The 26,404-nt window shown below is 53.6% G+C and overlaps 11 protein-coding genes across 11 annotated transcripts; 6 read left to right on the top strand and 5 right to left on the bottom strand.

Annotated features, from left to right (window-relative positions):
- Positions 1-823: 823 nt before the first annotated feature.
- Positions 824-1,708, top strand: BDW47DRAFT_127571 (undecaprenyl diphosphate synthase family protein; the record flags this gene model as incomplete). The annotated part of the gene is made up of 3 exons (XM_024816736.1): positions 824-871; positions 931-1,543; positions 1,698-1,708. The coding sequence occupies 3 exons, from the start codon at positions 824-826 to the stop codon at positions 1,706-1,708; spliced, it is 672 nt and encodes a 223-aa protein (XP_024670025.1).
- A 1,897-nt stretch (positions 1,709-3,605) lies between these two features.
- On the top strand, positions 3,606-4,439 carry BDW47DRAFT_109320 (uncharacterized protein). The gene has a single exon (XM_024813439.1). It carries the CDS (start codon positions 3,711-3,713, stop codon positions 4,278-4,280), a length of 570 nt encoding a protein of 189 aa, XP_024670024.1. The 5' UTR covers positions 3,606-3,710; the 3' UTR covers positions 4,281-4,439.
- A 238-nt stretch (positions 4,440-4,677) lies between these two features.
- On the top strand, positions 4,678-5,401 carry BDW47DRAFT_127569 (bifunctional thymidylate/uridylate kinase; the record flags this gene model as incomplete). Its single annotated transcript, XM_024816735.1, has 2 exons — positions 4,678-4,810; positions 4,872-5,401. The coding sequence occupies 2 exons, from the start codon at positions 4,678-4,680 to the stop codon at positions 5,399-5,401; spliced, it is 663 nt and encodes a 220-aa protein (XP_024670023.1).
- Positions 5,402-5,428: 27 nt separating this feature from the next.
- On the bottom strand, positions 5,429-6,628 carry BDW47DRAFT_54119 (structure-specific endonuclease subunit SLX1). The gene is made up of 2 exons (XM_024819272.1): positions 6,370-6,628; positions 5,429-6,293 (listed from the first exon to the last, which is right to left on the bottom strand). Exons 1-2 carry the CDS (start codon positions 6,591-6,593, stop codon positions 5,456-5,458), a joined length of 1,062 nt encoding a protein of 353 aa, XP_024670022.1. The 5' UTR covers positions 6,594-6,628; the 3' UTR covers positions 5,429-5,455.
- Positions 6,629-7,560: 932 nt separating this feature from the next.
- Positions 7,561-11,323, top strand: ireA (bifunctional endoribonuclease/protein kinase IRE1). Its single transcript, XM_024819271.1, has 2 exons — positions 7,561-10,728; positions 10,788-11,323. The coding sequence occupies exons 1-2, from the start codon at positions 7,703-7,705 to the stop codon at positions 11,242-11,244; spliced, it is 3,483 nt and encodes a 1,160-aa protein (XP_024670021.1). The 5' UTR covers positions 7,561-7,702; the 3' UTR covers positions 11,245-11,323.
- A 43-nt stretch (positions 11,324-11,366) lies between these two features.
- On the bottom strand, positions 11,367-12,898 carry BDW47DRAFT_132977 (SDR family oxidoreductase; the record flags this gene model as incomplete). The annotated part of the gene is made up of 4 exons (XM_024817711.1): positions 11,367-12,036; positions 12,169-12,358; positions 12,414-12,553; positions 12,622-12,898. The coding sequence occupies 4 exons, from the start codon at positions 12,896-12,898 to the stop codon at positions 11,450-11,452; spliced, it is 1,194 nt and encodes a 397-aa protein (XP_024670020.1). The 3' UTR covers positions 11,367-11,449.
- Positions 12,899-13,649: 751 nt separating this feature from the next.
- On the bottom strand, positions 13,650-14,944 carry BDW47DRAFT_132974 (sucrase/ferredoxin-like domain-containing protein; the record flags this gene model as incomplete). Its single annotated transcript, XM_024817710.1, has 2 exons — positions 14,418-14,944; positions 13,650-14,351 (listed from the first exon to the last, which is right to left on the bottom strand). The coding sequence occupies exons 1-2, from the start codon at positions 14,793-14,795 to the stop codon at positions 13,650-13,652; spliced, it is 1,080 nt and encodes a 359-aa protein (XP_024670019.1). The 5' UTR covers positions 14,796-14,944.
- Positions 14,945-15,094: 150 nt separating this feature from the next.
- On the bottom strand, positions 15,095-16,258 carry BDW47DRAFT_119034 (CPBP family intramembrane glutamic endopeptidase; the record flags this gene model as incomplete). Its single annotated transcript, XM_024815286.1, has 4 exons — positions 15,095-15,592; positions 15,673-16,047; positions 16,149-16,189; positions 16,246-16,258. 4 exons carry the CDS (start codon positions 16,256-16,258, stop codon positions 15,095-15,097), a joined length of 927 nt encoding a protein of 308 aa, XP_024670018.1.
- Positions 16,259-19,813: 3,555 nt separating this feature from the next.
- BDW47DRAFT_54066 (putative allergen) lies at positions 19,814-20,777 on the top strand. Its single transcript, XM_024819270.1, has one exon. It carries the CDS (start codon positions 19,922-19,924, stop codon positions 20,675-20,677), a length of 756 nt encoding a protein of 251 aa, XP_024670017.1. The 5' UTR covers positions 19,814-19,921; the 3' UTR covers positions 20,678-20,777.
- A 469-nt stretch (positions 20,778-21,246) lies between these two features.
- On the top strand, positions 21,247-22,971 carry BDW47DRAFT_109309 (E1 ubiquitin-activating protein AOS1). The gene is made up of 4 exons (XM_024813438.1): positions 21,247-21,530; positions 21,586-21,643; positions 21,693-21,864; positions 21,918-22,971. The coding sequence occupies exons 1-4, from the start codon at positions 21,494-21,496 to the stop codon at positions 22,890-22,892; spliced, it is 1,242 nt and encodes a 413-aa protein (XP_024670016.1). The 5' UTR covers positions 21,247-21,493; the 3' UTR covers positions 22,893-22,971.
- Positions 22,972-23,197: 226 nt separating this feature from the next.
- Positions 23,198-25,910, bottom strand: BDW47DRAFT_109308 (Ytp1 family protein). The gene is made up of 5 exons (XM_024813437.1): positions 25,086-25,910; positions 24,945-25,022; positions 24,017-24,859; positions 23,838-23,967; positions 23,198-23,781 (listed from the first exon to the last, which is right to left on the bottom strand). The coding sequence occupies exons 1-5, from the start codon at positions 25,200-25,202 to the stop codon at positions 23,456-23,458; spliced, it is 1,494 nt and encodes a 497-aa protein (XP_024670015.1). The 5' UTR covers positions 25,203-25,910; the 3' UTR covers positions 23,198-23,455.
- Between the last annotated feature and the right edge of the window lie 494 nt (positions 25,911-26,404).

Raw genomic sequence — 26,404 nt, 5'->3', positions numbered from 1 at the left:
TCGTCCAAGATAATTCCTAGCTTTCTATAATTCAATCACGGTGAATCAACGGTTTTGTAGAGTTGGAAACCGTCTTACTGGAAGAAATACAGTTATAATAGTGACCATGACGTGTCTGGTAATGGTCGATGGAGCTCTGCACTTATATAGTATTGTAAAACTTACTGTTCAAGTTTGATCACAAGCATGTTATTATATGTCCAAAAGATACGGGGAGTTTCTTTTGAAGCCTTGGGCTATATCACATCATGGCGTGCGATACTCGGTACGACGTTGGAATATCAGCCATATCAAGCCCGACTGTCAGAAGATGATGGGTCAATAAATGCGAAGGCATAGTCTGGTGGACAGTTTCTGATGCCACATATTCTACTTTCATTGTCTAATAATTGTCAGACATTAGTCTATCTCGCAAATACTATGCAAAAACAAGGGTGAGCGGTGTATTCTGCAGTCAGGGGTCGGTCGAGAGATTTCTCTTCCTTTTTCCATATCTTCTTCTCTCTATGCAGTGCTTTTTTCTTTCTTTCTTTCTTTTCTTTCAATATCGTTTTCATCTTCATCTTCGGCTGATAAGAATGCCCAAAGCTGTGAGGTGGGTCATCACGAGGAAGTTCCATGCATAACTACCTATTTCGTCAAACACCACCTTTGATAGTTTATCTCACAAATTCCGGTATTAATTACGGATCCTCATTCCAAAATGAACTTGAGCAGCGCCTGGTCGAAGTACATCCTTCGCCTACTGGTTCAGCAAGGCCCTATCCCAAAACATGTGGGGTTTATCATGGACGGAAACAGACGATATGGAAAAGAACACAAGATGTCCCTGGAAAAGGCGTATCAGACTGGGGCTCAAACGCTCGAGACTGTCAGTATAAACCCGATCTGCAGTATTGGGTATACGCGGTTTACTGAACTATCCTACAGATACTCGAGTTCTGCTTCGCAACCGGAATCCAGGCCGTGACAGTCTACGCGTTCAGTCTTGCGAACTTGCAGCGCTCTGCCGAAGAGGTCAAGGCAGTCATGGCTCATCTGAAAGTCTGTCTCGCGCGGTTTCTGCAAGATGGGGGTGTAGCGGAGCGGTTTGGAGTCAGACTTCGATTATGCGGCGATAGGTCATTGTTGCCAACAGAAACCCTCGAGGGCCTCGAACATGCAGAACGGATCCTTGGTAAGAATACCAAACATGTTCTGAATCTCTGTCTGGCGTACGGATCACGACATGAGATTACCTCTTCTGTGAAAGCAGCGGTTGTGAAGCACTCCCGCCGACTATGCATAGCCGGTCAACTTGATAGCCCATCCCAACCCGGGATGACTGGCCACGGTTTGCCATTGCCCCGGCACGACATCATCGAGACTCTTGAAGACACAATGTCCACTGCAGGATGCCCGCCGTTGGATTTTCTGATACGCACTTCTGGCACGAGACGCCTGAGCGACTTCATGCTTTGGCAATGCCACGAAACCACTGATATTGTGATCCTGAAGAAAAACTGGCCTGAACTATTGTACTGGGACTTTATGCAGGTGTTTGGTCAGTGGCAGCTGAGAGCCCCCCGGGCCAAGTGCATCGATCCTGTAATAGAGACACCTGACGTTCTTCATGTACTCGTGGGCTGGTTGTATCTTGTTTTCGAACTCTTTCTGAGAGCATCTAACGCTGTTCGCGGGTATTCTCGCGCCATCAGCAAAGGGCTAGATTGCAGATTGCACAGCGAGGAAGTATCGCTCAGGATAATACAAAAGGATGCTGGGAAGTTAAAAAAGATACCAGCGCATTTGAGTGTCATACTAAACCTGACGGACGGCCCGAATGCGCTCAACATCGCAATGAGCACTGTCGCCGATATTGTCAGCTGGTGTAGCTGCATTGGTATACCCTTTCTGAGCGTGTATGAGAAGACAGGTGAGATGTCTCGAGTCTGGACACCTGGATGGTTCAATTTCAAACTAAACAGATAACATCCAGGAACGCTAAAGGCCAACAAAATCTCAATCCATGAAATAGTGGCGACTAGACTTCCTCTTTACTACGGCACGCAGCGGCATACTTTCAATCTAACGGGAACCAGACACAGCAAATGTAGTCTGTTACTGCTGTCCGCCCAGGACGGTCGGAATAGCCTCGCAGACATTTGCAATGATTTGGCAGGTTTGGTTGCACAGGGGAAAATATCCCCAGACGAGATTGATACCATGCAAGTCGAAAAGATGCTACAGACCATACTCGTGGCCTCGCTAGACGACAGCTCACGCCCCAAAGATAAGAGACTGACGGCAGACCCGTACAAAGGTTCTCTAAGCTGTAAAGACACCCTAAGTCAGCGGCTACTGAACCCAGATATCTTGTTTGTCTTTGGATCGCGGATCCAGTTCGAGGGGTATCCCCCTTGGCAGCTTGCGTCCACGGAGATATTCTGCACTGGAGAGGACATCACATGTTTTGCCAGGCGTGGTTCGTCTGCCAGGTATAGGGTCTTTCTGCAGGGACTGCAGAGATTCGCCGGTGCCGATATCAAACTAGGGAAATAGAGACATTGACGCTATATCATGTACCTTAATCAAGTTATTGACCAGGGAGAGTTATTTGTCGTAGATGCGATTGTCAATCGGCCCTCAGTATCCAGATATCAAGACTTCTGACGACCTATGTGCCTAAGACTTGGTACACCTTGACAGGTTGACGGGGAAGCTGATTGGAGACTCTTTGACAGGGCCATGATCCTGGTCGCAGCATGATGCATGATATGCAATAAAATCAGAGTAGAGACCAATCCTCCGGCGTACTACCACACTCGATCTATGTATGATGGGGTTCGGGAGAGCTACCACTAAATTCACCCTCCTACACAGAACGAAACCATTTCAGGAGGATGGAGCGTTCGATCAACGACCACGGCACGGCAGCTACTGTAGGACACGCATCGTAAATGGAATGTTTTGAAAAGGGGGTGCGAGCCAGTCCTATTGATTACATTCTTTGAGGAGAGTCGAATTGGCGCAATGGATAAATATGATATCAACCCCAAAGATTGGCCACTAGGTTATGGCTAAGACAAATTGGTGAGTCAATATAGTGGTAGATCTATGAGCCAAATCATCGATGTACCCCTGACAATTTTTCAGCAAGCAGTAATATTGTACAGCACGGAATGTGATCTGCGTGAGCATTGCATGCATCAGCTGGAGACTTATTAACTTCCTTGACCGTTCGTGAGCGAGCCTGGTTGAGAGAGCCAAAGCACAAAGTACTTCAGGGCGTAGGAATCATTCTCCAGCAGGTGTGGGGTATTGATCTTTATCACGGTGCTCCCCAGAGCTTGCTGTCTCTAGTTCTCTGTGAGTAAATCCTGAATGCAAGGAACTCAGATAATACTTTGTGTGATATTAGCTCCAGCCCCTGCATATACTAATGTTGGCAACTCACATAGGCTTCCGGACATGCAAGGGGTCATTGAAGTGTGTACCTCCAGTAATGAAGTGCAAGAGAGAATGTCTCCAAAAGTAGCCATGCATTCAGCTCATTGGGGATTCAGGCCAATAATTGGCCGATAGCAATGAATATCTGCGCTTTGAGGAGAACGGAGGGTCTCCAGGTCAGAGTATTTATATCGTGGCCTCTTCCCATGTCACCCTGGCAGAAGTAACCGTCTCCAACAAGCCCGTCTCTACCCTTCACATTCGAAACAGTTCCTGTCAACATGAAAGCCCCCTCCATCATCCTCTCCCTGCTCGCCACGAGTGCCCAAGCCTTCGTCTTCTCCCCCACTTGTGTCCGCACCTACCACAAGGCCATCGACAAGTTCGACCAGTGGGCCCAAGACGCCGCGGCACACATCTGCCATCAGGGCTGCGTCTTCACAGCGGAAACCTACCGCGACACCTTCCGAACCAGCCACGTCCGCCCGACGGTGCAGAAGGGTCTCGAGCGGCATCTCGCTCGCCTCCAAATCTCCGAGGACGAAATGGAGCGGATGCTCCAATTTGCCGACACGTACGTCGAGACGATGCTAGAGGAGTGCCCTCCGCGGGGGACCGCGCAGCCCGAGCAGTTCGACATCTGCAGGGATCGTCAAACGTTCGACGGATGCGCGGGCAAAATGAAGGCACGCCTCCCGGGCATGTGCTGGAAGTACAAGTCGCTCATCCTGGCACACTCGGACAACGAGTCGTGCCGGGACATTTCTGCTGCTTTGGATGAACCGTTGTTCTGGCGTTTGATTGAGGAGGAGATGGATGGGTATGCTGCGGCTTGTCCGGTTCGGACGTAGCCATGTGTTGCAGATGAACGTGTTATATATATAGACTTTGTTCGGAGAGGAAGCCTGCTTTGGGATGATGGTGAAGGGCTGGTTTCATTTGCTTGACGTGACATTTCACATTTATCATTGTATCTAGTAAATATAAGTCTACAATTTTGGTTTGGAGAACTAAATGTGTTTATATTGTATTCTGCACTCTGTATTCGATCTGGTCTGTCCTCTTTATCACCTTATCAATGCTGAGTAATCCTCACTGTATTGTGCCGTATAACTTATGCGACAACCCATCACTCGATCCCCGCTTTGCTTCACCTCGTCCATTGAGCCCGTCATTCTCAATTCTTTGCGTTCAATCTACAATTATTATACTCAATCAAAAGTATACATATCACCTACCGAAATGAACATGTCCAAACCCACCCGCGGAGCCCTCATCGTCGTGGAGGGGCTCGACCGCGCCGGTAAATCCAGCCAGTGCGAGGTTCTGCGCGATAGGCTCGAGAAGGCGGGTCACGACGTGAAGCATATCCGGTTTCCTGGTATTTATACACAATATCCTCAGGCAATAAGGGAGAACGAAACTAATAAATGATAATACAGACCGAACTACCCCCATCGGCACCCTAATCGACAACTACCTCCGCGGCACAACCCACCTCGACGACCACACCATCCACCTCCTCTTCTCCGCCAACAGATGGGAAGCAGCGGGGTCGATCCGCGCGGCGATCGAAGCCGGCACAACCGTGCTCGTCGACCGGTACTCCTACTCCGGGGCGGTGTACTCCGCCGCGAAGGGCAACGCGGCGCTGGGGCTGGAGTGGGCGTGGGCGCCGGAGATCGGGCTGCCGCGGCCGGACGTGTGTCTGTTTCTGCGGATCTCGCCGGAGGAGGCGGGGGCGCGAGGCGGGTTCGGAGCGGAGAGGTACGAGAATGAGCCGATGCAGAGACGGGTAAGGGAGCTGTTTCAGACGCTGTTTGATCGGTTGCCTGCGGGGGATGTCATGGTGGTTGATGCCGGGGCGGCGTTTGAGAAGGTTAGTGGGGATATTTGGGAGGTGGTGAGTGATCGGATGGGGAGGGTTGCCGGGATGGGGGGGTTGCGGAGCTTGGAGGGGATTGCCGAGTGATCTTTCTTTCTATCTTTTTCGGCTTTGTGCAAAGATCCTTCATCTAGGCTCTAGTCATTCGCTGTCCGAGATGACGATCTCGGTGCGTTGGCTTGGGGGTGGGGGGAGTTCGATACTAGAATCCGAGTCCACGGCCAGTTGCTCGGTCCAGTCGTCGGCCAAGGGGACGTCGTCTGATGGATTGGGGTTCTTAGGCTCTTCTGCTGGCACGGAGGTCGCCCGTGAGTTAGCTAGGCGGGAGGATTGTTTCTTCCGTTTGCGCAAAATCTTCTGCACGGTTTTGGCGTCTCGTGTCCGAAGAGTCAGTTCCTTCATCATGAGCGCCCACGACACAGTCTCGTGGCACGCCGGACACGCCCCCTCCGTCGGAACGAGCTGGTCTGGGTCCCGCGTCGCATGTAGAAACCTCGCCGATAGACATAATAGATGGCTGATCCCGTGGCAGTGCGGCTGCGGGCAGACGACAATGCGTTCTTCCGCGGGGCTGACCTCGCCCCGGCAGATTTGACATTGCAGATGCTCCGGATCATCGAGTAGAAAGTGCGCCTTCTCGAGGTAATCATGCATAGGGGCCGCGTCGACAGGGATCGCATCAACACAGCCGACTCGACCGTCTTCGCCCCCAGGCCCAACCGGACAATCCCCATCCGGGATGGTCTTCATTCGAGGCGGTAAGGCGCGACCATCACGGTCGATCCACATCGTCCAGGCGCGATAGACATCGGCAGCGAAGAAGCGGATGGAGAGTGGGGCGGAGCAGAAGCCGGTGGACAGTAGTAGCCGGTGCAGGTCGCCCAGGATGGCCGTCAGGGATCTGCGACCACGGCGTTTTGTGATTTGGCCCGGCTCCGTGGCGGTGTGTCGTGAGTCGTGGGGGTGTTGCCATGCCCATCTATGTAGTTATTGTCAGGCTCACTTTGATAGATTTGTATGGAGTCAGAGAAGGGGCGGGAGGGGGCATCGCATACTCAAATTGCAAGGCAGACACACGACTCATAAACCCCGCGACAACGATGACCATCTCCCAAGGCCTCTTATCATTGGCCGTCTTTTTGGCCCCTCCTTTCGCGACGCCATTGTGCTGGGCAAGACGGCGTGGAGGATGGGGCGTGGAGCCGATATAGAGGGCAGCTGGTTTGGGGACGGAACGGAGGAGGTAGCAGGCGTAGAGGGGGGGGATGGGTCTGTCCATGATTATTTAGACATTTTTATATCATTCTTGTTTTGGTATTTATTTTGAAATTGTCTCTTCTGGTTGTATATGTTGGTGTATTTGTTTGTTGTTGTGATGGATCTGGATATCAATGAGACTTGGGAGTGGCGTTTAAAGAGGTGCAGAACGGGCATCCTCCTGTTACAGTACAGTACGAGGACAAGAAACCCTGTCTCGGGATCATTTCAGGTTTATTATCATTTAATATTTTTTCATACTTTATATCAGTATATGTATTCGGGAAGGCCCGCGGATTCAGGGTGACTCCGCCGGGGATCTGCGTCCATCGGTGACGAGTCTTCTGTCTGTAACTCTAGAGAGGTGAGTTACTCTAGACGTTAGATATAGATACTTGGAATGGAGATATATCCAATATGAAAGAGATAAATATATCATTTGTGGGATGTCAATACGGTAAGATACCATCCATACAATACCGTACCGTACCGCAACCTCCTCTCCATCTCTCTCCTCTTACTCTCTTCTCTCTTCTCATCCTCTCATCCTCTCCATCCTCCATCGAGTCTGCCTCTCTTTAGGTCGCCACTAATTCAACCTCAACTTCCTCTGATTGACTCTCTCTCTCAGCCCAGTCCCACTTGGGTGATCAATCCCTCCCTCCCCCCATCCATTCACATCCCTGTCTCCAGTCTCCACCCCTTGTTGACGGGGGGCCCGACTGGCTTCCTTCTCTCGGCCTTTTTTCTCACTCTCCCACAACCGTTGCATTTCTCCCTTTTCATCTTTCCATCTCATCTGTCCATGATATTATCAATTTCTTCATCTTTGACTTCGTTGTTGATATCGGTGGATATTGTTTACATCAAAGATCCCTCGCATAGTCCGACTAGGTAAGTTCGGCTACTTCCGTCCGGATTGGCAGTGATTGACGGTCCAGCCTCATCTGACAGCCTCGCCCACCCTCCTCCATTTCTTCCCGACTTCCTTCATCCTCCATCCATTCACCCTCTATCCACCTCGCGTCAATATCCTCCCTCAACGGTCACCATTTTCCCTCCCTCGATGACGTCCGGGGGGTGGTCGTGAACGCCTCCTTTGTCCCCCCATCCACCCATCACAGATCAAACATGCGGTGGCGGCTGCCTGGCGCCCGGTCGACTCTTCCCGCCAGCGTCGCCCTTCTACTCCTGCCCGGCCTCGTAGCTCCGCAGCAGCTACACGCCTCCGTCCCCCAACATCATCATGATTCCGATCGCCCCTCCACCCTGTCCGTGCCCTTAGGCCCCGCGGGTTGCGATCATCCATCCCCCTCCACGTTGAACGTGAAGTCCAACGATGCGAGCGCCCTAGCAACGATGGCTCTGGCGGGCTCCGGCCACGCCGTTCGAGCCCCTCCTGCCCAGGTTGTCAGCAGCCCGTCTGCCGGCCTGGCGCCGCAGCTGCATGCGCGGTCCTTGCAGGACTGGGAGGTTGAGGACTTTGTCCTGCTGGCGACCGTCGACGGTTCCATTCACGCCCGCGACCGCAAGACCGGCGCGTCCCGCTGGGCCCTCGAGGTTCCCAGCAGTCCGGCGGTCGAGAGCATCTACCATCGCCAAAGGAACCAGTCCAGCTTCGACCGCACCCAGCCCGAGGATGACTTCATCTGGATCGTCGAACCCAGCCAGGGCGGGAGCCTCTACATTTACAGCCCCGGTCCCGACGCCGGCCTGCAGAAACTGGGTCTGTCCGTCAAGGACCTGGTCGATCAGACCCCTTACTCCGGCACCGACCCCGCCGTCACCTACACCGCCCGCAAGGAGACCACCCTCTACACCGTCGACGCCCGTACCGGTGCCATCCTCCGCGTCTTCAGCTCCCATGGCTCCGTCCCGTCCGCCCCCGAGTGCCGCCGCAAGGGCGACAGCCTCGACCTCGACCCCGACGTCGACGACGACGACTGCGAATCCCCCTCCGGCACCCTCGTCCTCGGCCGCATCGAATACGCCGTCGCCATCCAGAACACCGAGACCGGCGACCCCATCTGCACCCTCAAATACTCCGAGTGGGCCCCCAACAACCGCGATGTCGACCTGCAGAGCCAACACTTCCAGACCATGGACCGCACCCACATCTACAGCAGCCACGACGGCCGCATCATGGGCTTCGACCACTCGACCCGGAACCGCCTCCGCTACTTCCAGGACTTTGTCACCCCCGTCGTTCGCGTCTTCGACATCGCGCGTCCCGTCCAGGCCGACGACGCCCCCGACGCCCCCCCCGACGCCCCAACCCCGCTCGTCCTGCTGTCGCAGCCGATCCAGCCCCCCGACCCCGACTACGGCACCCTCGACGACAGCTACGGCCGCGTCTTCATCGACTGCACCGACGCCGGCGGCTGGTACGCCATGTCCGAGGAGACCTACCCCATGGTCACCTCGCGCGCCCCCTTGGCCCAGTGCTACCAGAAGGATTACTTCCGCCACGGCCAGCCCCTGACCAGCCTCAGCGTTCACCAGCAGAAGGCCGCCTTGGCGGGCGTCCACGCGATGAACGGGCCTCGCGGCGTGCGCCACGTCCCCCGCCTCGCCGGCGCCTCGGCGGACCGCGCCAACGACACCCCGCGCGATCTCATCGGTGACCCCCGCGAACCCGCCCTGCCCCCCGCCCTGCGCCACAGCACCATCATCCGCAAGGGTTGGGACAACGCCCTGGACATCTTCGTCACCCTCATCCTGCTCTTCCTGGGATCCTTTATCTACTTCAACTCCCATCACCTCCAGGAGCTGGCCAAGCAGAAGCTCGACCTCAAGAACATCATCGCCTCCGCCGGCCAACCCGCCCTGTCCACCCCGTCGACGCCCGTTGCGGGCGGCATCCACCGTGAGCGGAGTCCCGCCGCCCGCCGGGTGACCAACGTGACGGTCGACCTGGCGGACGACCAGGCCCTCCCGGGCGGCGACGCGACGCCCACTCCCCGCCGGGACCGCGGCTCACTGGACTCGGACACCACCCCCCAGGTGCGCTTTGCCGTCTCGTCGCCGGGTCGGGAGGGGGATGACGATGTGGATCCCCTGGTCCTCGACCCCGAGAAGCGACCCAAGAAGCGGGCCCGAGGGAAGCGGGGAGGCAAGGCGCACCGGCGGGGCAAGAAATCCGGCACCTCCGATGGGGAGGGCGCGGCCGACCGCTCCGTGGACGATGCCACCTCCCTCCTCGCGCCGCCGGCCCGGGCCGCCGACGCCGACGTTCCCCTGACGCGGACCGTGTCGAACGAGATCGTCGAGGCGGACGGCGTCCTCCGCATCGGGCGCCTGCGGGTCTTCACCGACGTCGTGCTGGGCCACGGCAGCCACGGCACGGTCGTCTACCGCGGCTCGTTCGACGGGCGCGACGTCGCCGTCAAGCGCATGCTGGTCGAGTTCTACGACGTCGCGTCGCACGAGGTCAGCCTCCTGCAGGAGAGCGACGACCACAACAACGTCATCCGGTACTTCTGCCGCGAGCAGGCGGCCGGCTTCCTCTACATCGCGCTCGAACTGTGTCCCGCCTCGCTCCAGGAGGTGGTGGAGCGCCCCGGGGACTACCCGCAGCTCGTCAACGGCGGTCTCGACTTGCCCGACATCCTGCGGCAGATCGTCTGCGGCGTCCGCTACCTGCACTCGTTGAAGATCGTGCATCGGGATCTGAAACCGCAGAACATCCTCACGGCGGTGCCCCGCGGCCGCGCGGCCAGCCGGGGGCTGCGACTGCTCATCTCGGACTTTGGGCTGTGCAAGAAACTCGAGGACAACCAGAGCTCGTTCCGGGCGACCACGGCCCACGCCGCGGGGACGTCCGGGTGGCGCGCGCCGGAACTGTTGGTGGACGACGACATGATCCCGAGTCCCCCGGGGCCGGAGTCGCAGCATACGGAGTCGTCCGAGCCGGCCGTGGTGGACCCGCAGACCAACCGGCGCGCCACGCGGTCTATCGATATTTTCTCCCTCGGCTGCGTGTTTTACTACGTGTTGACCCGGGGGTGCCATCCGTTTGACAAGAACGGGAAGTTCATGCGGGAAGCCAATATCGTCAAGGGGCACTACGACCTGGAGGAGCTCCAGCGGTTGGGTAATTACGCGTTTGAAGCGCATGATCTGATCGAGTCCATGATTTCACTGGACCCGCGTCGTCGGTAAGTTTTATTCTTTAACCTTTCTTCGTTATAGTTCGTCGTCACTGACGTGTGTGCAGTCCCGATGCTAGTGCCGTCCTGACCCACCCCTTCTTCTGGCCTCCGTCGGACCGGTTGGCCTTTATGTGTGATGTGTCGGATCACTTCGAGTTCGAGCCGCGCGATCCGCCGTCGGATGCTTTATTGCGTCTGGAGGACGTGGCCCCGCAGGTGATGGGGCCGGATATGGATTTCCTGCGGCTTCTCCCCAAGGAATTCATCCTGAGTCTGGGCAAGCAGCGCAAGTACACGGGCTCCAAAATGTTGGACTTGTTGCGGGCGCTGCGGAACAAGCGGAATCACTACAACGACATGCCGGAACACCTTAAGACACACATTGGGGGATTGCCAGAGGGGTATCTGAATTTCTGGACGGTGCGATTCCCAAGCTTGTTGATGAGCTGTCACGAAGTGATTGTGGCGTTGCGGTTGACGCGGACGGATCGATTCAAGCGGTATTTCACGCCGCCGGAATAGCATTCGAGATATGGTATGGACATAGTGTTAGATATGGTTGGTTGAATATATCTAGATGTAGAATATAATTGATATCAAGACCTGCTCACATGTAGCTATCATGACATGCAGTACTTTCGGATCGACCCTTCACAAATTCCTCCAACAATACACACTATGTCCTCCCAAAGCCACCTCAATATAACCACAATGCCAGACCCCCAATCTATTTGAATGCAGGCGTAATCTTCTCCCCAGCCAGATAATCAAAAACCCTCCAATACCCATGTCCCACCGGAAACTCCTCCTCAAACCCTACGCCCCTAATCTTCTCCAAACTCATATGCCGACTCCTCTCCAACAACGTAAACGCAGCCTTCAAGAACACCCAACTCCCCTCACTGACCCCTCTCTTCTGGAGTCCATACTCAGCACACATCCGCTCATAATCATCCCCATGCTCCCCCCACCACTCATCAATCCCGCCCCAGCTCGTCCCCCCAGGGACCGCATCCTCCCCCTTCAGCCCATAATACGCACACATAAGCGGCCACATGGTACTCCACGGCGCGGGGGTATCGCTATCGGCCGTGTTGAAAGCCTCGGTGTGGGCCTTGTCCGGCTGCACGACAGACAGGTAGATCTCGGAGCGGGCGATGATGTCCTGCGAGGAGGGCGTGTATGTGTGCGTGTAGTTTTTGTAGGTTCCTGGGAAGGGCACGGGTGCGTTGGGGCCGTTGACGTAGCGGTAGAGGGAGAGGTAGAGGGCTAGGGGCTCGACGAAGGTCATGCTTGTTGGGGTTGGGACGTGGCCTTCACTTTATCAGTATGTACTATGTACTTTATGGGGGACAGAATAGGGTAGATAAGAGAGAGAGAGAGAGAGAGAGAGAGAGAGAGAGAGAGAGAGAGAGAGAGAGAGAGAGAGAGAGAAAGTTGACATACCAACGATCTGATCAGGCCGCACCTCACACCACTTCCAGCTCTTCCCCCGATTCGCCTCCTTGATGATATCCACCTGGCCATAGTAGAAGATCTCGTCGCCCCAGGGGGAGGGAATGCGCGGCTGGTCTTCTTTCAAGGGGGGGTTGATTTCAATCTGGTCTTGGAAGCGGAAGACGGCGACGCCGTAGTTCTATGCAGTCGTCAGTGGTTTGAGTAGTGCGATTGAAGAAGGGTTGGGGGGGTACATTAGTCCCAGTCTGCAAGACGAAGAACTTCATTTGCGTGCAGAGACGGTCGCATGCGTGGACCGCGTTGGATGTCATGTTGACGTTGATGTCTCTGATGTCCATGACGTTCTCGCTGTATGCCGTGGCATTTGAATAGGCTGTTCGGGGATCAACCTCCATATCATATCATGACATACGACATGACTAGGACTTGGAGAGTACTCACCGAGGTAATAAACATGCGTAACCTCATCCACATTGGGAATCTTCCGCAACTGACCCAGCACATCGTCCAAGCTACTGCGCAGGTTGATACCCGAGTGCAGCTCCAGACGAGGATCCTGGGGCAAGCCACTCTCCTCGACCGTCCTAGGACGATGCGTCAGGCCAATGACGCGGGAAAAGGTCGTAGAGGTAGGATAGGAGAGGACATTTTTGGCGACGGCCCAGCCGGAGATGCCACTTGCGCCGAAGACGAGGGCGACGTTTTTGGATTCAGCCATTGTATATTCTCACGGTCGAGAGGAAGGAGTGCAGTATCGGGGGATATGTTGTCCCTCTCCACTTGGAACAAGCCATCAATTTAAGTCCGTCCGTCGCACCCTCGATCAGCACCTCGTCCACCAAACTATATCCCGCAAGGGAAGAAACCAGGTAGATCCAAACACTAACAGATCAGGGGAACGAGCCAGAGAGCAGTCCATGGGCCGGCCCCCACGCAGCCACGACCAAGCCAAGACATTCATGATTCGTGTATCCCGCGATGAGACTGCACATGGTGCCAGTGTTATGACTAGGGGAGACCGTTCCGGGCACCGTGGTGGAGATGGTGTCTGGAGAACGGAACAACGGTTCGAGGATTGAAGAACGGGGCCCATAATTAGTTGATACGGCTATGCGACGGACGAGGGACCGTATCAGCGCTAAAATGTTGATCAGTCGCTGGGTTGGGGTGATTGGTGGTTGGGGGAGAGGGTGGGTTGGTTAGAGGTGCGTTCTCAGGTCTGACCATGGCAGGTATTGTATTTTGGTTATGGGTGGATGTCTGTGGTGTTGTTTTATCTTGATGGTCTTGCTCGCTGGCTATTACTGCAGGAGTACCAAGTATGAATAGGACTTTCGCAAATAATCTATTCAGGAATTATATCTGACGACCACGAGCAGGCCCTATGGTGGAAAGGTATAACAACATGTACATCTATTGGTATATTCTATCATCTAGCATCATACAAACGCCATAGCTATGTATATACACTACAGCCGTAGAATATCTCCCTCCCTCCCAATCCCCCCCCGGAAGTGATCCTTCACCACCCTCCCACCCAGTATCGTCTCCTCCACAATGCCAGGTACATGTTTGGGCTCAATCCGCCCATACCAGATGCCCTTTCCAGCCAGCGGATGCAGCGTCTCGCCACCCAGCTTCATCTCCGGCGGAATATAGACAATCACATTGCCCGCATACTTGTGTCCTCCGACGTGGCTAATCAGCCCGATGTGCGCCCGTCCAGGACTATCAATCGACTCTCCGCCATTGACATCCCCCATGGCAGACGCAGTGAAGCCCTTTGCGCCCAGAACACTCCGGAATGTCTCTTCCAACACGGGCGCTATAATGCCGCAGCGCATGTCGCGGCCGCCGTGGCCGCAGATCAGCACGAACGGGGAGTGTCGGACGTCGACGGCGGGAAAGTCCGCTACTAATTCGGGCCGGCGGGTGAGTTCTGCCTGTTTTGACTCGGGGAGGGACGATTGGAAGGCGCTGAGTTGCTCGGGTAGAAGAAAGCCGCGGACGAAGGTGGAGAGGTCGGGTTTGGCGGGGGTACTCGTTGGTTCGACGGGGACGGAGGGGAAGTATTTGAAGCTGGGGAAGAGGAATGCGGAGGCGGAGGTGGATGCAGCGGCTGTCGAAGAGGAAGGGAAGGAGGAGTTGGAAACGAGGACGTTATTAAAAGGCTGTTCAGATGTTTGTTAGATACCCGCAAGTCAAATACAATAATAGGAGGATGCAGAGCAACATACATCAGCGTATTGTCCCCCCCGACCCATCAGCTTCTTCAATCCCCTAGCCAGATCACCCCAGCCCGTGCCCTGACCATCTTCTTCGATGCGACTCGTCCAGTCGCGTTGGCCCGTGCAGATGAGAAGTTGTTGCGTGTAAGCCGCCATAGTCCCGTTTAACGGCTGGTCATAGTCGATCGGGAGGCCCTCGGGCAGCTCCGGAGTTGGAGGACAGGAGCAGCTCGGTTCTGGACATGTCTGCGTCACTGGGAATGGAGGGGGAATGTCCAATGGAATTCGTGATCTTGAGTGGGATATCGTGGTGGAGAAGCATCGTGTAGGAGGGACAGTTTTGCTGGTCGCCCCTTTGAGAAGGGGGATCGTTCGGGGGAGTCTCATTGGTGGTTTTCTCGATTGGAAGAATTAAATGGGTATTGATCTATGTATCATCTATGGTATAAAGAAAATGGAGGAAACAAAAAGTCTGCAGATGAAGATATAATGGAGATGGAGTTGAAGATGGAGATATGTGCGGAGAAAACCGAGCGGAGTCCGAGTCCGAGTCCGACTCCGACTCGGAGATAACGACGGATGACTAAGCCTCGTGGCGATCAAAGTCAATTCATCGCATTGGATTCGATCGCAATAGGATGAAAAGCGAAGTTTATGCCGGTGAATCGTTCCATTCTGTCCACATGTCAACTGGCAAACAAGGCCAGTGCATGGGCAGACTCGGTCAACGGCCACAGGCTATAGTAAAAGCCAATAGCACCCCCGACTAGCAAAAGATAGTATGCGACAGTCCAGCCCGTCGCCAAGGGCCGGTAGACATATACCGGGCCTTGCATTGATTCCATTTGGACCATGGCTTCAAGCCGTCCCCACAGTCGTGGCAGCCCACACCAGTTGCAGAAACTGTGGGCGATGATCACCGCCAGGAGCGACCCGGTTCGCAGATAGACAAAAGTGGCGTACCAGCCGAAGACTGTCGTAAATCCAAACTGGAAGATAGACCGGAACAAGGCGATGAACACAGATGTATCCGGATGGGTCAGGCGGAACTCATAGAAATGGTGTACGTGGGCGATGCCAAAATAGAGCGGAGCCACGAAGACAATCCGGCCTGGGGAGACATTGGCGAGAAGATGAAGCGGTATGATCGCAGACCGGAAGATGATCTCTTCAGTAACGGGGCCCTGGAATGATCAATATGACATGACGATAGGCTGCAGGTGGCCTCTTGGCTAGACGGCGGTTGAATAAAGGCATGGCTTACGGCGACATAATTCCTCCATCCCGCCCAACTGTTCAATGACTCGTAGATTCTGCGAACAGGGTTTCCGTGCTTCCACTCGCCTTCCGCAACGCGCTCAAAAAGGGGCCCAGCAAAGAGAATGGCCGTCAGGAGCAGGGTACAAAGAACTTCCGCCAGCCCGATCGGCCACCACCCGAGGAGGTGCATGGCCTCGGGAACTGTCACATCATTCCGAATCAGAAGTCCCAAGACAGCAATGACGCCGATGATGCAGGAGAGCGTGACCGCCCTAATGCGCGCCCGGATCACAGACGGGGTGTCCCGGCTGAGCGTTTGCGATGGTCGCGTGGCAGACGACAGATAGAACGGCGCGACATAGACAAGGATCAGAGCAGCCTATCGTTTGCTTAGCTTTGCCAACATACTAGACTGACATGTCGGGGAGAGGCAAAGCGATGCCGCTTGGGCGCTCGGGCCATGATATCAAAAATACGCACCGAAAAGACTGCGGCAGTCTGCGCCGCAAAGGCGGGCTCTGCTGAAACAGGGTTAGATCCAATTGAACCGGTGTCGATCATTGTCATTGGCACATACTGTATGTTTCCATGTGGCAGTCTTACTATATACAATGCGCCGGGGTGATGATCAGGGGTTGCTGCAGACACCACCGTTTAAAGAGAGGATAGAGGTCGATCAAGCAGATTCCATCCCAAGTGAAAAAGAGGACAATCAAACAATGTACACAGATTCCTGAAGAACAATAGGAAATGGATTGTCGTGAATAGGTGGAGGGAGATGAGTGGCCGGAGTTGAAGGACCAACCGAAACAAAGACCGACGGCAAGGATGGTGGATGCCTGAGGGAGCGGGCAGCAAGGCGGTGATATGGCATCCGTCTCCATCCATACTAAATCAGTCATGCCGTTTTTTCTACTTCTTATAGAAACATTGAAATCATGGTGTACTATCACTTTAATGACTATGGTATATACTGTGTTTCTGGACATACGCTATGTCGTTTTTACAGTTCGATTATACAAGTGACGCCGCTGAGACTCGACTATATGTATAAATTCATGGCTCACACCTAAGGCTTCATCACGGACCCCTACGCCTGCCTCCTGCGCCCAAGCTCAATACAGCAATATGAAGGCACTTGAACATCCTGATCAATCCGTAGAATCCCATTTAACAAGCAGTCAAAGTGAGAGAGAAGAAGTCATACGTTGTCGCATGCTGAGAGAGATATCGGTCATTGTAAGCCCGACCAGATACCGATGCAGTATTTTAGTGCAGTGGCTCCAGTAACCCTGTTTCGAGGTTGTAGGGAGCAATATGGCAATGCTAACAGTGGTCTGAGAGTTCTACCTCCAACTGATCAACTGGAAATAGCCCGGTATGAACCTCCCCAGATATATCCGAGCTAGGTGGAAAGTCGTGTCCAAACCAGGGCTCTCTGGCCCCCTCATGTTCGCAAGAATGCTTTGTCGAAAGTGGCAGTAAGAGAATCCCATTGCAAGCAATCATTTGCGAAAGTAATGCTGCTGATATCGGTTGAAATTGTTTCTAGGAAGGAATACATGGCAGGCCTCCCAATCCGTCCATTGCTTCAGACGAGCAAGAGTTTCGGACCAGAAGAAATACTGTCACAGAAACACAGATATCATAATCTCCTGGCGCCAGTGGCTGACTGGTTCGTATGATAATCTGTGGTAAAGAAAAAAATTACTACTGTAAAAGATATCATGACACTTTGAGTCTCGTAAGTAATCCTATCCACTTCGAAAAGAGGCAGATTCACCAAGGAGTGGAGACAAGTGAGAAAAGATAAAGTAGAATAGGATCACCTCTCGCGTGACGAAGATATTCACTTCAGGTGTCCAGTCAGAAGACCTCTTCTCCAACCCGAATAGGGCTTGAGGAGTCTCATTGACGGGGGAATTGTCAGGTTTCTGGTTAATCGCATAGATGACTGTCACTTCGGCTGGGTTTGTGGTGATAGTTGAAGATAGTTCTACTGCGCATTATGACATGCACTGATTCGGATGAAAGGATACGATTGACCTTGTACGCGGTTGGGCATATGGGTCTATGTTTCTTGTACGTATACATTGTATGTACAGAATGGCATACGTTGGCGATAAGTGATAATGATTTAGGGAACTCATATTTCGCAATCCACTATGTAGAGTAGATGACGACGATCCTTTTCCCGACAAATCTAGACGAACGCCTCAAGGCCCCATACAGATGACGCTGGTCAGTAAATCCCGCAACAGCACGTCATCCACGCCCAGCCCTGATAGACGTCACAAGAGGATAAGCCTAAATAGGCCTAGTATCCTCCAAAGGCCCCCGGACATTGATGCATGGAAGACCCTCAAGCAAAGAGGGGGCGAGGGGGGCGTTCATCCCAACCCAAGGACGACATGTCCGTGCAGTGGGCCTGGCTAATTGTCAGATTCTTGGAAGTCCCCACCATCAGCAAGAAATTGCAGCTGTGGGGAGTGGGCCCAGAGCTGTCGTCTGCCAGTTACTTGGTCACGCCACGGCTGATGGAGAAAGGTGTGCACTAGCTTCGATTGACCGACGAACCTATGCTATTCATTGCGTGAACGTGCTGACCCCGTCTTGATCGAGGCCTTCCCATGCCGAGACTAGGTAGCCCACAGTGCGTTTTCTAGCGTCGCGTCTGAGACAGAATGACAGGTGGACTTGCGGTCTAGACTGACAATGGAGACCGGATCTGCTCTAGACTCTTGAGGGGCTTATTGATAGACATGATGTGTCTTTGGTCCTCTTGTCTTCAGATGTAACCCCAACGCTACAAGATTCGATGTTTCAAAGGAGCCTGCCTCTGTTCTGAGCGAAGTGGCTGGCTGTATTTTTTCTTCCACTCTGACCTTGGCACGTTATTGAGAACCGAGGATGAGAGCCAAGAAACATATGAAGTCGAGAAAAAACCGCGTCCTTTCCACGAGGCAAAAAGGAAAAACTCAATTTGAGAAGGTCGACTTTCTCGTGCGGAAGCATCTCCTGTGAAATTCTCATGTAAAGATCTGTTGTAGTGGAGACGGCGACCACGCCCCCGACCACATGAACCTTAACCTCGTTCTCCATCTCCCCGGTTGATAGTCATGGCGGGTACTGGTAGTCGCAAGCGCTTCGAAAGGCGGGGCCTGATCCAAAGAAGCCCGTCTCCACTGCCACCATGACGGATTTGAGGGCAAGGCCCAGGGCCAGGGCCATCATCCTAGGAACGAGAATTATTCCGGGAGTACTCCGAGTCCCCGACTTGAAACAGACTTTGTCCCATGGTTCTGCAACTTTGGCGTCGTCGGCTAGACACGCATCCATGGAATTTTGACTGGGAGTGTATGGCGATTGGCCGGAACTCCAATTAATCAAAAGGGATTCCAGTGAAATTTGTCGGCGTTTTACTGGACTTGCCCCTGTTCCGGACGAAGTATTCCATGGTTCGATTCGCTCGATACCAGGAACCAGGTGTAGTTTCTTTCTTTCGGCCGTGTCGGGCGGCTGTGTCGGTGAAAATGCTGCCATTGTGCTAGACAGCCACCACATTTCGTTTGTTCTCCGGGATTTTTCTTGTTTCTTTGTATTGGCAGGAAAAGGGTCTTAGCAAATGTCAATAGGTATGAAGTGATCTGTTTTGGTTTCAAGCGTGGCCGGTTGTCCATACAAACGGAACAAAAATTGGTACAACCACATGGTTAGTTCCATGGAATTAAAATGGACATACAATGCGGTTCCGCCACAATGGCCAACGATATCTACAGATTTTTATTTAGCGAGGTACATGAACCAGAAAAGACCGTTCTTACAGCAGTCCATCGACCAATCGCGTTGCTTTCTGAACAAGCCAAAGTTTCAGTCTTGTTTCTGGTGGCTTCTTCGTTTGTTGATATCCACTGCGCCCCCCAGTGGCACACGAGGTACTGACGACGTCCTTCATCCAGCCGTCATAGTTCCAAGGATGGCAGACCACCTCGTCATGATGGATATCCGAGGCCACCGTATGTGGGCATTGACCGGTGGCGGGGTAGGGTTTTGGTGTCGAGGACAAACCTATATAGAGGGGTGAAGATCTGCCTCTGGAGTTCTGTTCTGATCCTCATCATTCTCTTCAAGTGCATCTCTAGTCACTCTCTTTCCTTTCCAACCTCACATTCCTTTTGACCTTTCGGTCCTTCCAATCCTTTTATTCATTTCAAAACACATCGCTCGACGCGACTACCACCTTCCTTTCCACAATGCAGTTCACCAAGTCCCTGATGCTGCTGGCAGCCCTCACCACCGGCTCCCTTGCCCGCCCGCAAGGCCACGAGAGACGCCAGGTCTCGTCCACTCCTGCCGCGTCGAGCTCCTCTTCCGGCGGCGGGTCCTACTCCACCGATGGGTTCGGAGCCAGCACTGCCAACAGCGGCGACGACATCACCTACAAGGGCAACACGGGTGAGCCCTGGGGTAGCAACATCCTCGAGATCTCCAGCAGCGACGCCGACCAGTACCAGTACGTCGCGGAGCTCTCGGGCGATCTGACCGAGAGCTGGAGCCTCGTGTTCTGGAACAAGTACGGCCCCAGCGGGCAGATGGACGGCTTCTTCGGCCACCACGCCCTGGACCTGACTGTCAACCCGGGCGAGACCAAGTACGTCGCTTTCCAGCCCGACACCAACGGAGGCTTTGCTGCGGCCCCCGGGAGCGTGCCCACCGACGGCCAGGGCGTATTCGCGTCCACCTGGGGTGAGTTCGACTTTGGCAGCAACGGCAACTCGGGTTGGTCCGGCTTTGACGTCTCCGCCATTGTCGCCCAGAACGCCGGTATGGAGGTCCAAGGCATGAAGATCTGCGATCAGAACAGCGGCACCTGCTCCTCCATCACTCCCAACGCTGACTCCGTCGACAATGCCTACACCACCGCTGAGACCGACATTGGCGGTATTGGTGGAAACATCTCCGGCAGCGGCCCTGTCCGTCTGGTCGTTACCCTCAACTACCAGGGCTAAATTATTATGTTTTTGTATATATAGACTCTGTGGTTAGATTTGTTTAGGGATACCTGTTTTGTCAATAGACTATACTGGATGCATGGGTGCATCATAAAAAACCATCTCCCACATATGTTGTGTATGACTGTAGATTTGTAGACTGCTGATGGCGTTGAAGAAGTGTTCTCAAGTGTATGAAGAATGAGATGCAGCAGATCGGCATGCTTCGGTCGAATCACGTGATAAGGCATACACAACACGGGGTAATTTATGTTCTGGAATTACCACAATTACCACTGGTCACGGACTCTTCAACTATCACCACGGCTGTCATACTATGTAGTGATCATCAGGTGCTCTCTCTTGCACGGTCCGTACTCTGTATAAAGTAGCAAGGGAAATTACCGAATTGTGCTATACTGGATACTCAGTGTCCTGTATACTGTATTGAAATTATCCTTATGAATCTACCCGGAGTAATTATCATGGACGTGGAAGAAACGGACACGGTGGAAATCCCAATACAGATCGGTATTGTCCACATGGTCGATCCGGACCGCCGTAAATCCACATCGTCATCGCTCCGTCGCGTCCTCCGCATTTGCTTCTTTGATTGACTGCATTGATTCACTGCCTTTGATTACAATCACAGACGGCTCCTTGCAGAGGGTTTTGAGGTTTGTGTCTACTTGGCAATTGGTCTTTCACTTTTGGTGTTCTTGGATTATATTTCACTTTCCTTCATCTGCCATTGCTCTCTCCAGTCTCATTCCTCATCCCACTGCTAGATTGATCTGCTCCAATCGGCGTGGTCAATACCCACTATCAATCGCCATGGAAGAACAGGACGTCTCCCAGTCCATTAGCGCTGGTATGGCCGAGAACACAGTGGTCCGCGAATGAAACATACAGACTAACCTCTCCAGATGAGATCGCCCTGTACGATCGTCAAATTCGCCTCTGGGGTGTGCAAGCCCAGGAAAAGTACGTCGCATTCCCCATGATCGCAGTATGGCAGCTGACTCTGCGACAGGATCCGATCCGCCAATATCTTGCTCATCACCTTCAAAGCGTTGGCGAACGAAGTCGCAAAGAACCTGGTCCTCGCTGGGATCGGCACCCTAACAATCATCGACCATGAGACCGTCAAAGAGGAGGATCTGGGAGCGCAGTTTTTCATCAGTGAGGAAACTGTCGGCCAAAACGTATGTTCCTTGCGCCACTCGTTTCGTATGTCCCTATCACTGACCGCTGGCAGCGCGCTCAAGCAGCAGAGCCCTCTGTCCATGCCATGAACCCACGAGTAAAGCTCCACATCGACACCGAGGACGTGCGCGCGAAGCAACCGGAGTTCTTCTCACAATTTGACGTGATCATCGCAACGGAACTCGACTTTACGACCTACACCACCATAAACGCCGCCTGTCGCATCGCCCAGCGTCCCTTCTACGCAGCGGGGCTGCACGGCTTCTACGGCTTCATCTTCGCCGATCTCATCTCGCACGACTTCGTCATCGAACGAGCCAAATCCAACGTCGTGTCAGCCACGCGCGAAACCCCCACGCGGAGCATCGTCAACGTGACCACCAAAAAGGAAAACGACAAAGTCATCGAGATGGTCACCAAGCGCGAGACCTACTCCCCACTCCTCCTCGCCAACACCTCGCCCCTCCCCGAAGACTTCACCCGTCTCCCCCGCCGCCGAAGACAAGTAACCCCCCTGCTCACCTGCCTGCGCGCCCTCTGGGAATTCCAAAAGCTCTCCGGCGGCGCCCTCCCAACCTTCAACGCACAGGATCTCGAGACCTTCACCAAGCTCGCCCGCGACGCGCACCACGAGCTCCAACTCGACATCGCCACGCTCGACTCCGCCTTCCTGCGCACCTTCCTCCAAAACCTCGGCAGCGAGCTCAGCCCCGTCGCGACCTTCATCGGCGGCAAGCTCGCCCAAGACGTCATCAACGTGCTCAGCGCCCGCGAACAGCCCATCCAGAACCTCCTCCTCTTCGACGGCGACAAGACCGTCTCCCCCATCTACCCGCTCCACCCTTTCTTCCCCTCCAGCATGCCTAACGATTTGGCTGCCGTGCCCCCCGCCGCGAACGCAATCCCCCTCGATGATCCTACCCCGCCATCAACGACCACCGTACCCGTCTCGCTCCCCATACACGAGAATGGCGAAAATACGAACAACCAAACTAGGAATGGAAACGGCCATGAGAATAGCATGTGAGGGACGGTAGAAAACAGAACTAGGAAAATACGGACAGGAAAGGAATTTACGAAGTGTACGATAGATAGATAGACATGAATCAGGGATTGGGATAGGCTTCTCTCATTATCGTCATCAATCTCAGGCGAAACTTACGATGGCCAGTCCTGCATGTAATTGGTAGTCTGAGTTTCACAAGGTCGATCTCAGATAACTTGTGAATGACTGCATCGTGTACTTCGTAACTGCACTACGTTTCTAAGCAGAGCTTCTTTGAAATGTGGAGAAGATGATGAAGACAAGTCTAGTGTATTCGAAATCAAATATGATATTTTACTCCCGTACTCCGGTCCCCGCAAGTAAATACAGACGCCTTCCTCCATGAACGAACAGATCAACCAAACAAAGAGAACAAGTGACTAGCTGGAACAGTCTATTCGGGTGTGGCATGCTATTCCTGAAGAAGTCCTTGATGGTCAAATCATAGAAAAGGAATCAGGGTGAAAGAAAAAATAAAATGAAGTAAGATAAAAAAGAATAAAGAAGAGAAGATGCATGCGGCTTTTATGCGGATCGCCATCAAATCAACGGGACGTCTCCTTTCCAACCAAAGGTGAATCGTCACCGTCGTCGGATTTCCGGCCACGTCGGCTGTCGGTCGACACCTTGTGTCCGTCTTCCTCGTCCGAAATCAGACCCTCTAGCTCGAAGGCTTCCGCGTCGTGCAGCTGCTGCGCTTCCGCGGCGGAGCGGGCGTGGCCGTTGGGATGGTGGGCACGGGCGCCACCCAGTCGGGCGTAGCTGTCGGGGTTTTCGGCCTCGTCAACGAAACCGTCGTAGCGGGTGCGGGAGGGCTGGGTGGATTCGGGCCAGGCGTGGACGGCGTAGATGTGGATAAGGACATTGACGACTGCGATTGTTAGAGGGTGTTCTACACAGGGGATTCGGGCTTTCGACTGTACTTACACAGGAATAGGAGGAACGCAATGCTGTACAGGATGAGGACATATGACACGTGCATGATCCCGGCCTGGTCGAGGAGTTGCATCTGCTCTTCCGTGGCACCCATGAAGAGGAAACCAGACGCATACAGAAGCTGCGGCAGTTAGCGGTGTGACCCCACTGCGATACGATAAGGTACTTACAAATGGTGTCACGAATTGGAAACTGTGCGGGTTCGAGCCGTTGGGACTCAGGGTGGGCTTGTCCTTCAGGACGAACGAGATCTCGACGATTCTGGCCGCGCCAGCCGCCATCAGCGTGTAGCCGAAGATGGAGTGGACCATGGTGCTGATCATCAAGTGCTGCGTGTGCGCGGACATGGCATAACCAGTCAAGAGGATGACAATGGCGGGCATCAGGTTACGCTTGGGGCCACCGTCCCGGTTGCGACTCAACCAGATACCTAGGAGACCCGCGCACCACCAGACAATGCCCATGGTGGTATGCTGCAGGTCGTTGTGGACCCAAGGACCCCCCCATCGATGTTCGGTAAAGGTGTTGACACACCCCCAGGCCGCGATGATCAACGAGTCGAAGAATTCCTGGCTCCGACCCGTGCGACGCAGCCAGTACTGGCCCACCAGGAGGAGGATGGTGAGCAGGATCCCATACGCGATGAACGCGCTACCCATGATGAAGTGGGCCAAACACTGTCCCATATGGTCACTCTGGCAGAAACCCAGCGCCGCGATCCCCCCAAACACCATCTGGACCCAAGCGACCACCGGCATCGCCTTTCCGAGCACCCCGTGGGCCACGACAAAAACGCGGCGGATGCGTCCGTGGATGCCTTTCGTGATGTGTAATTTGAGGTAGAGGCCGAAGACGACTTGCACGGCCATCATGAGCATGAGGACGTTTGCGAAGGAATGATGGACGTTCTTCCCGAACTGGCGGCCTTTATGGGCGTGACCGAGGAAATAGGCGACAACGGCGATACAGGTAGCGACAATCTGGACAGGAACGTGCCAGCGCGAGCGCACGATCTATATCGGAGACGCAAGAACTGTCAACCACCACTGTTCCCCAGAACTCCACCAGATGTCCAGGCTTCCTAGGAAAGAAACTTACCCCGAGAACCATGCCCAGCGGAAAAAGGATGCCAAAGGCAAATCCCATCAGAATGATATGAATCCATAACGTCGAGTCCTAGGGTGGGGTCAGTCAACTGCGACCACCGAGCGAGTCCGCCCCGACCGGTGGGATACGTACGATCGGCTCCAAGGAGATAGCCTCGCCTTCGGGGACGTTTTCGTGGCCTCCATGGGCCAGGGCGGGTGAAACGAGGAGGAGTGCCGGTAGCACTCCTCGCAAGAAGAGTTGACTCATGATCCGGCTTCGCGAAAGGAGCAGTTGGCGTGCGAAGGAGGATGATGGAAAAGATAGAAAAGGAGGGAGAGGAAGGATAAGTCAGGTTCCAAGAAGGAGTGTAACGGCGTACGTACGACGGGGAGTACTTCTTCCTTAGTAACGGATGGATCGGCCGGCATTCAATCAGCCGCCACGGATTGGCCGGACAAGTGGGTCACTTGATCGCCTTGTATCAACCGTACATCCTCATATAAATACATCCACTTGCAAGAAGTATAGATATATCTATAGATGTATGTGTGTATTTGAATCAACCAGGTCGAGTGTATGGTCGAGTCAAGATCAGAAAGGTGAGATGTGTCAGGATGCATGGTGCGGCCAAGGTGACTGACAGACGCCACTAATCAGTGGATCCAGAGATACAAAGCCATTGAAGTCGTTGTGCTTGGCTTTGCTGGATTGTTAATGGTCTTGGATATACCGACATGATGGACAGGAGCTGTCTAACATACCGACACGCTTCTGACGCGATGATAATATAGTTGTCACCGTCTATACATAGTAAACTGGAGCTAAGTCTTGGCTGTGGGGCTCGTCGATTGTCTCGTGTTGGACAATCAACCAATGATACTGACCTTGTTAATTATACTAGGTGAGAAGTCCATGTTCAGACCAAACTGGCTGATAGATCGAGAGAAAAGAAGGTTGGGGAGAGATGGAAGAAGGAGGAAGTCAGATCCAGATCAGAACGATATCAGTGCAATTGGTTGTATGTTGTCACGGGACCGAATGGGCTACTATCAACCCCACGACTGAATATATATAGAACCTACAAGACCTATATGCTATGCATCAAATCAAATTACACGAACTTGGTGAAGTATTCGACCGTACAGGTCAAGACTTTCAATACCATTCCTTAACATGGCGAATGGGGACTTGAAGCAGGTGTAGGAGTATATAGTCATTCTGGAACTATCATCAAAGTACCCCGATAGGCAGATCTCGTTAGGAATGGGTGATTGAATCAGAACTAGCCTTGAGATTAGTTCCTCTCCATCTGACACTTTCTCTTCTACATATGTCGTCATTACGGTTGATATTATACGTGTTTTTGATAGTAGTGGTAGGCTATGCTCCCCACATCATCTCGCGCTACTCACCCCCGCGATCTCTTCGGCATCGTATAAGGTTTAGCTAGCTTTGCTTGCTCAACCTCA

Source organism: Aspergillus candidus, assembly GCF_002847045.1.
Source record: "Aspergillus candidus strain CBS 102.13 unplaced genomic scaffold BDW47scaffold_39, whole genome shotgun sequence".
Classification (NCBI taxonomy): Eukaryota; Fungi; Ascomycota; class Eurotiomycetes; order Eurotiales; family Aspergillaceae; genus Aspergillus; species Aspergillus candidus.
The sequence above is the reverse complement of the archived record's forward strand: the minus strand, read 5'-3'. Positions and strand labels throughout refer to the sequence as shown.

What these genes read in the sequence shown, in the direction of transcription:
- BDW47DRAFT_109309 (XM_024813438.1), top strand. Translation starts at nt 21,494, where the DNA reads ATGGAAGAACAGGACGTCTCCCAGTCCATTAGCGCTG. An exon ending in GGTGTGCAAGCCCAGGAAAA is followed by an intron (nt 21,644 to 21,692) that starts GTACGTCGCATT and finishes ACTCTGCGACAG; the next exon opens with GATCCGATCCGCCAATATCT. An exon ending in AGGAAACTGTCGGCCAAAAC is followed by an intron (nt 21,865 to 21,917) that starts GTATGTTCCTTG and finishes GACCGCTGGCAG; the next exon opens with CGCGCTCAAGCAGCAGAGCC.
- ireA (XM_024819271.1), top strand. Translation starts at nt 7,703, where the DNA reads ATGCGGTGGCGGCTGCCTGGCGCCCGGTCGACTCTTCCCGCCAGCGTC. An exon ending in TCACTGGACCCGCGTCGTCG is followed by an intron (nt 10,729 to 10,787) that starts GTAAGTTTTATT and finishes ACGTGTGTGCAG; the next exon opens with TCCCGATGCTAGTGCCGTCC.
- BDW47DRAFT_109308 (XM_024813437.1), bottom strand. Translation starts at nt 25,202, where the DNA reads ATGAGTCAACTCTTCTTGCGAGGAGTGCTACCGGCACTCCTCCTCGTT. An exon ending in CTATCTCCTTGGAGCCGATC is followed by an intron (nt 25,023 to 25,085) that starts GTACGTATCCCA and finishes ACCCCACCCTAG; the next exon opens with GACTCGACGTTATGGATTCA. An exon ending in TGCGTTCCTCCTATTCCTGT is followed by an intron (nt 23,782 to 23,837) that starts GTAAGTACAGTC and finishes TAACAATCGCAG; the next exon opens with TCGTCAATGTCCTTATCCAC.
- BDW47DRAFT_54066 (XM_024819270.1), top strand. Translation starts at nt 19,922, where the DNA reads ATGCAGTTCACCAAGTCCCTGATGCTGCTGGCAGCCCTCACCACCGGC.
- BDW47DRAFT_109320 (XM_024813439.1), top strand. Translation starts at nt 3,711, where the DNA reads ATGAAAGCCCCCTCCATCATCCTCTCCCTGCTCGCCACGAGTGCCCAA.
- BDW47DRAFT_54119 (XM_024819272.1), bottom strand. Translation starts at nt 6,593, where the DNA reads ATGGACAGACCCATCCCCCCCCTCTACGCCTGCTACCTCCTCCGTTCC. An exon ending in GTGTCTGCCTTGCAATTTGA is followed by an intron (nt 6,294 to 6,369) that starts GTATGCGATGCC and finishes ATAACTACATAG; the next exon opens with ATGGGCATGGCAACACCCCC.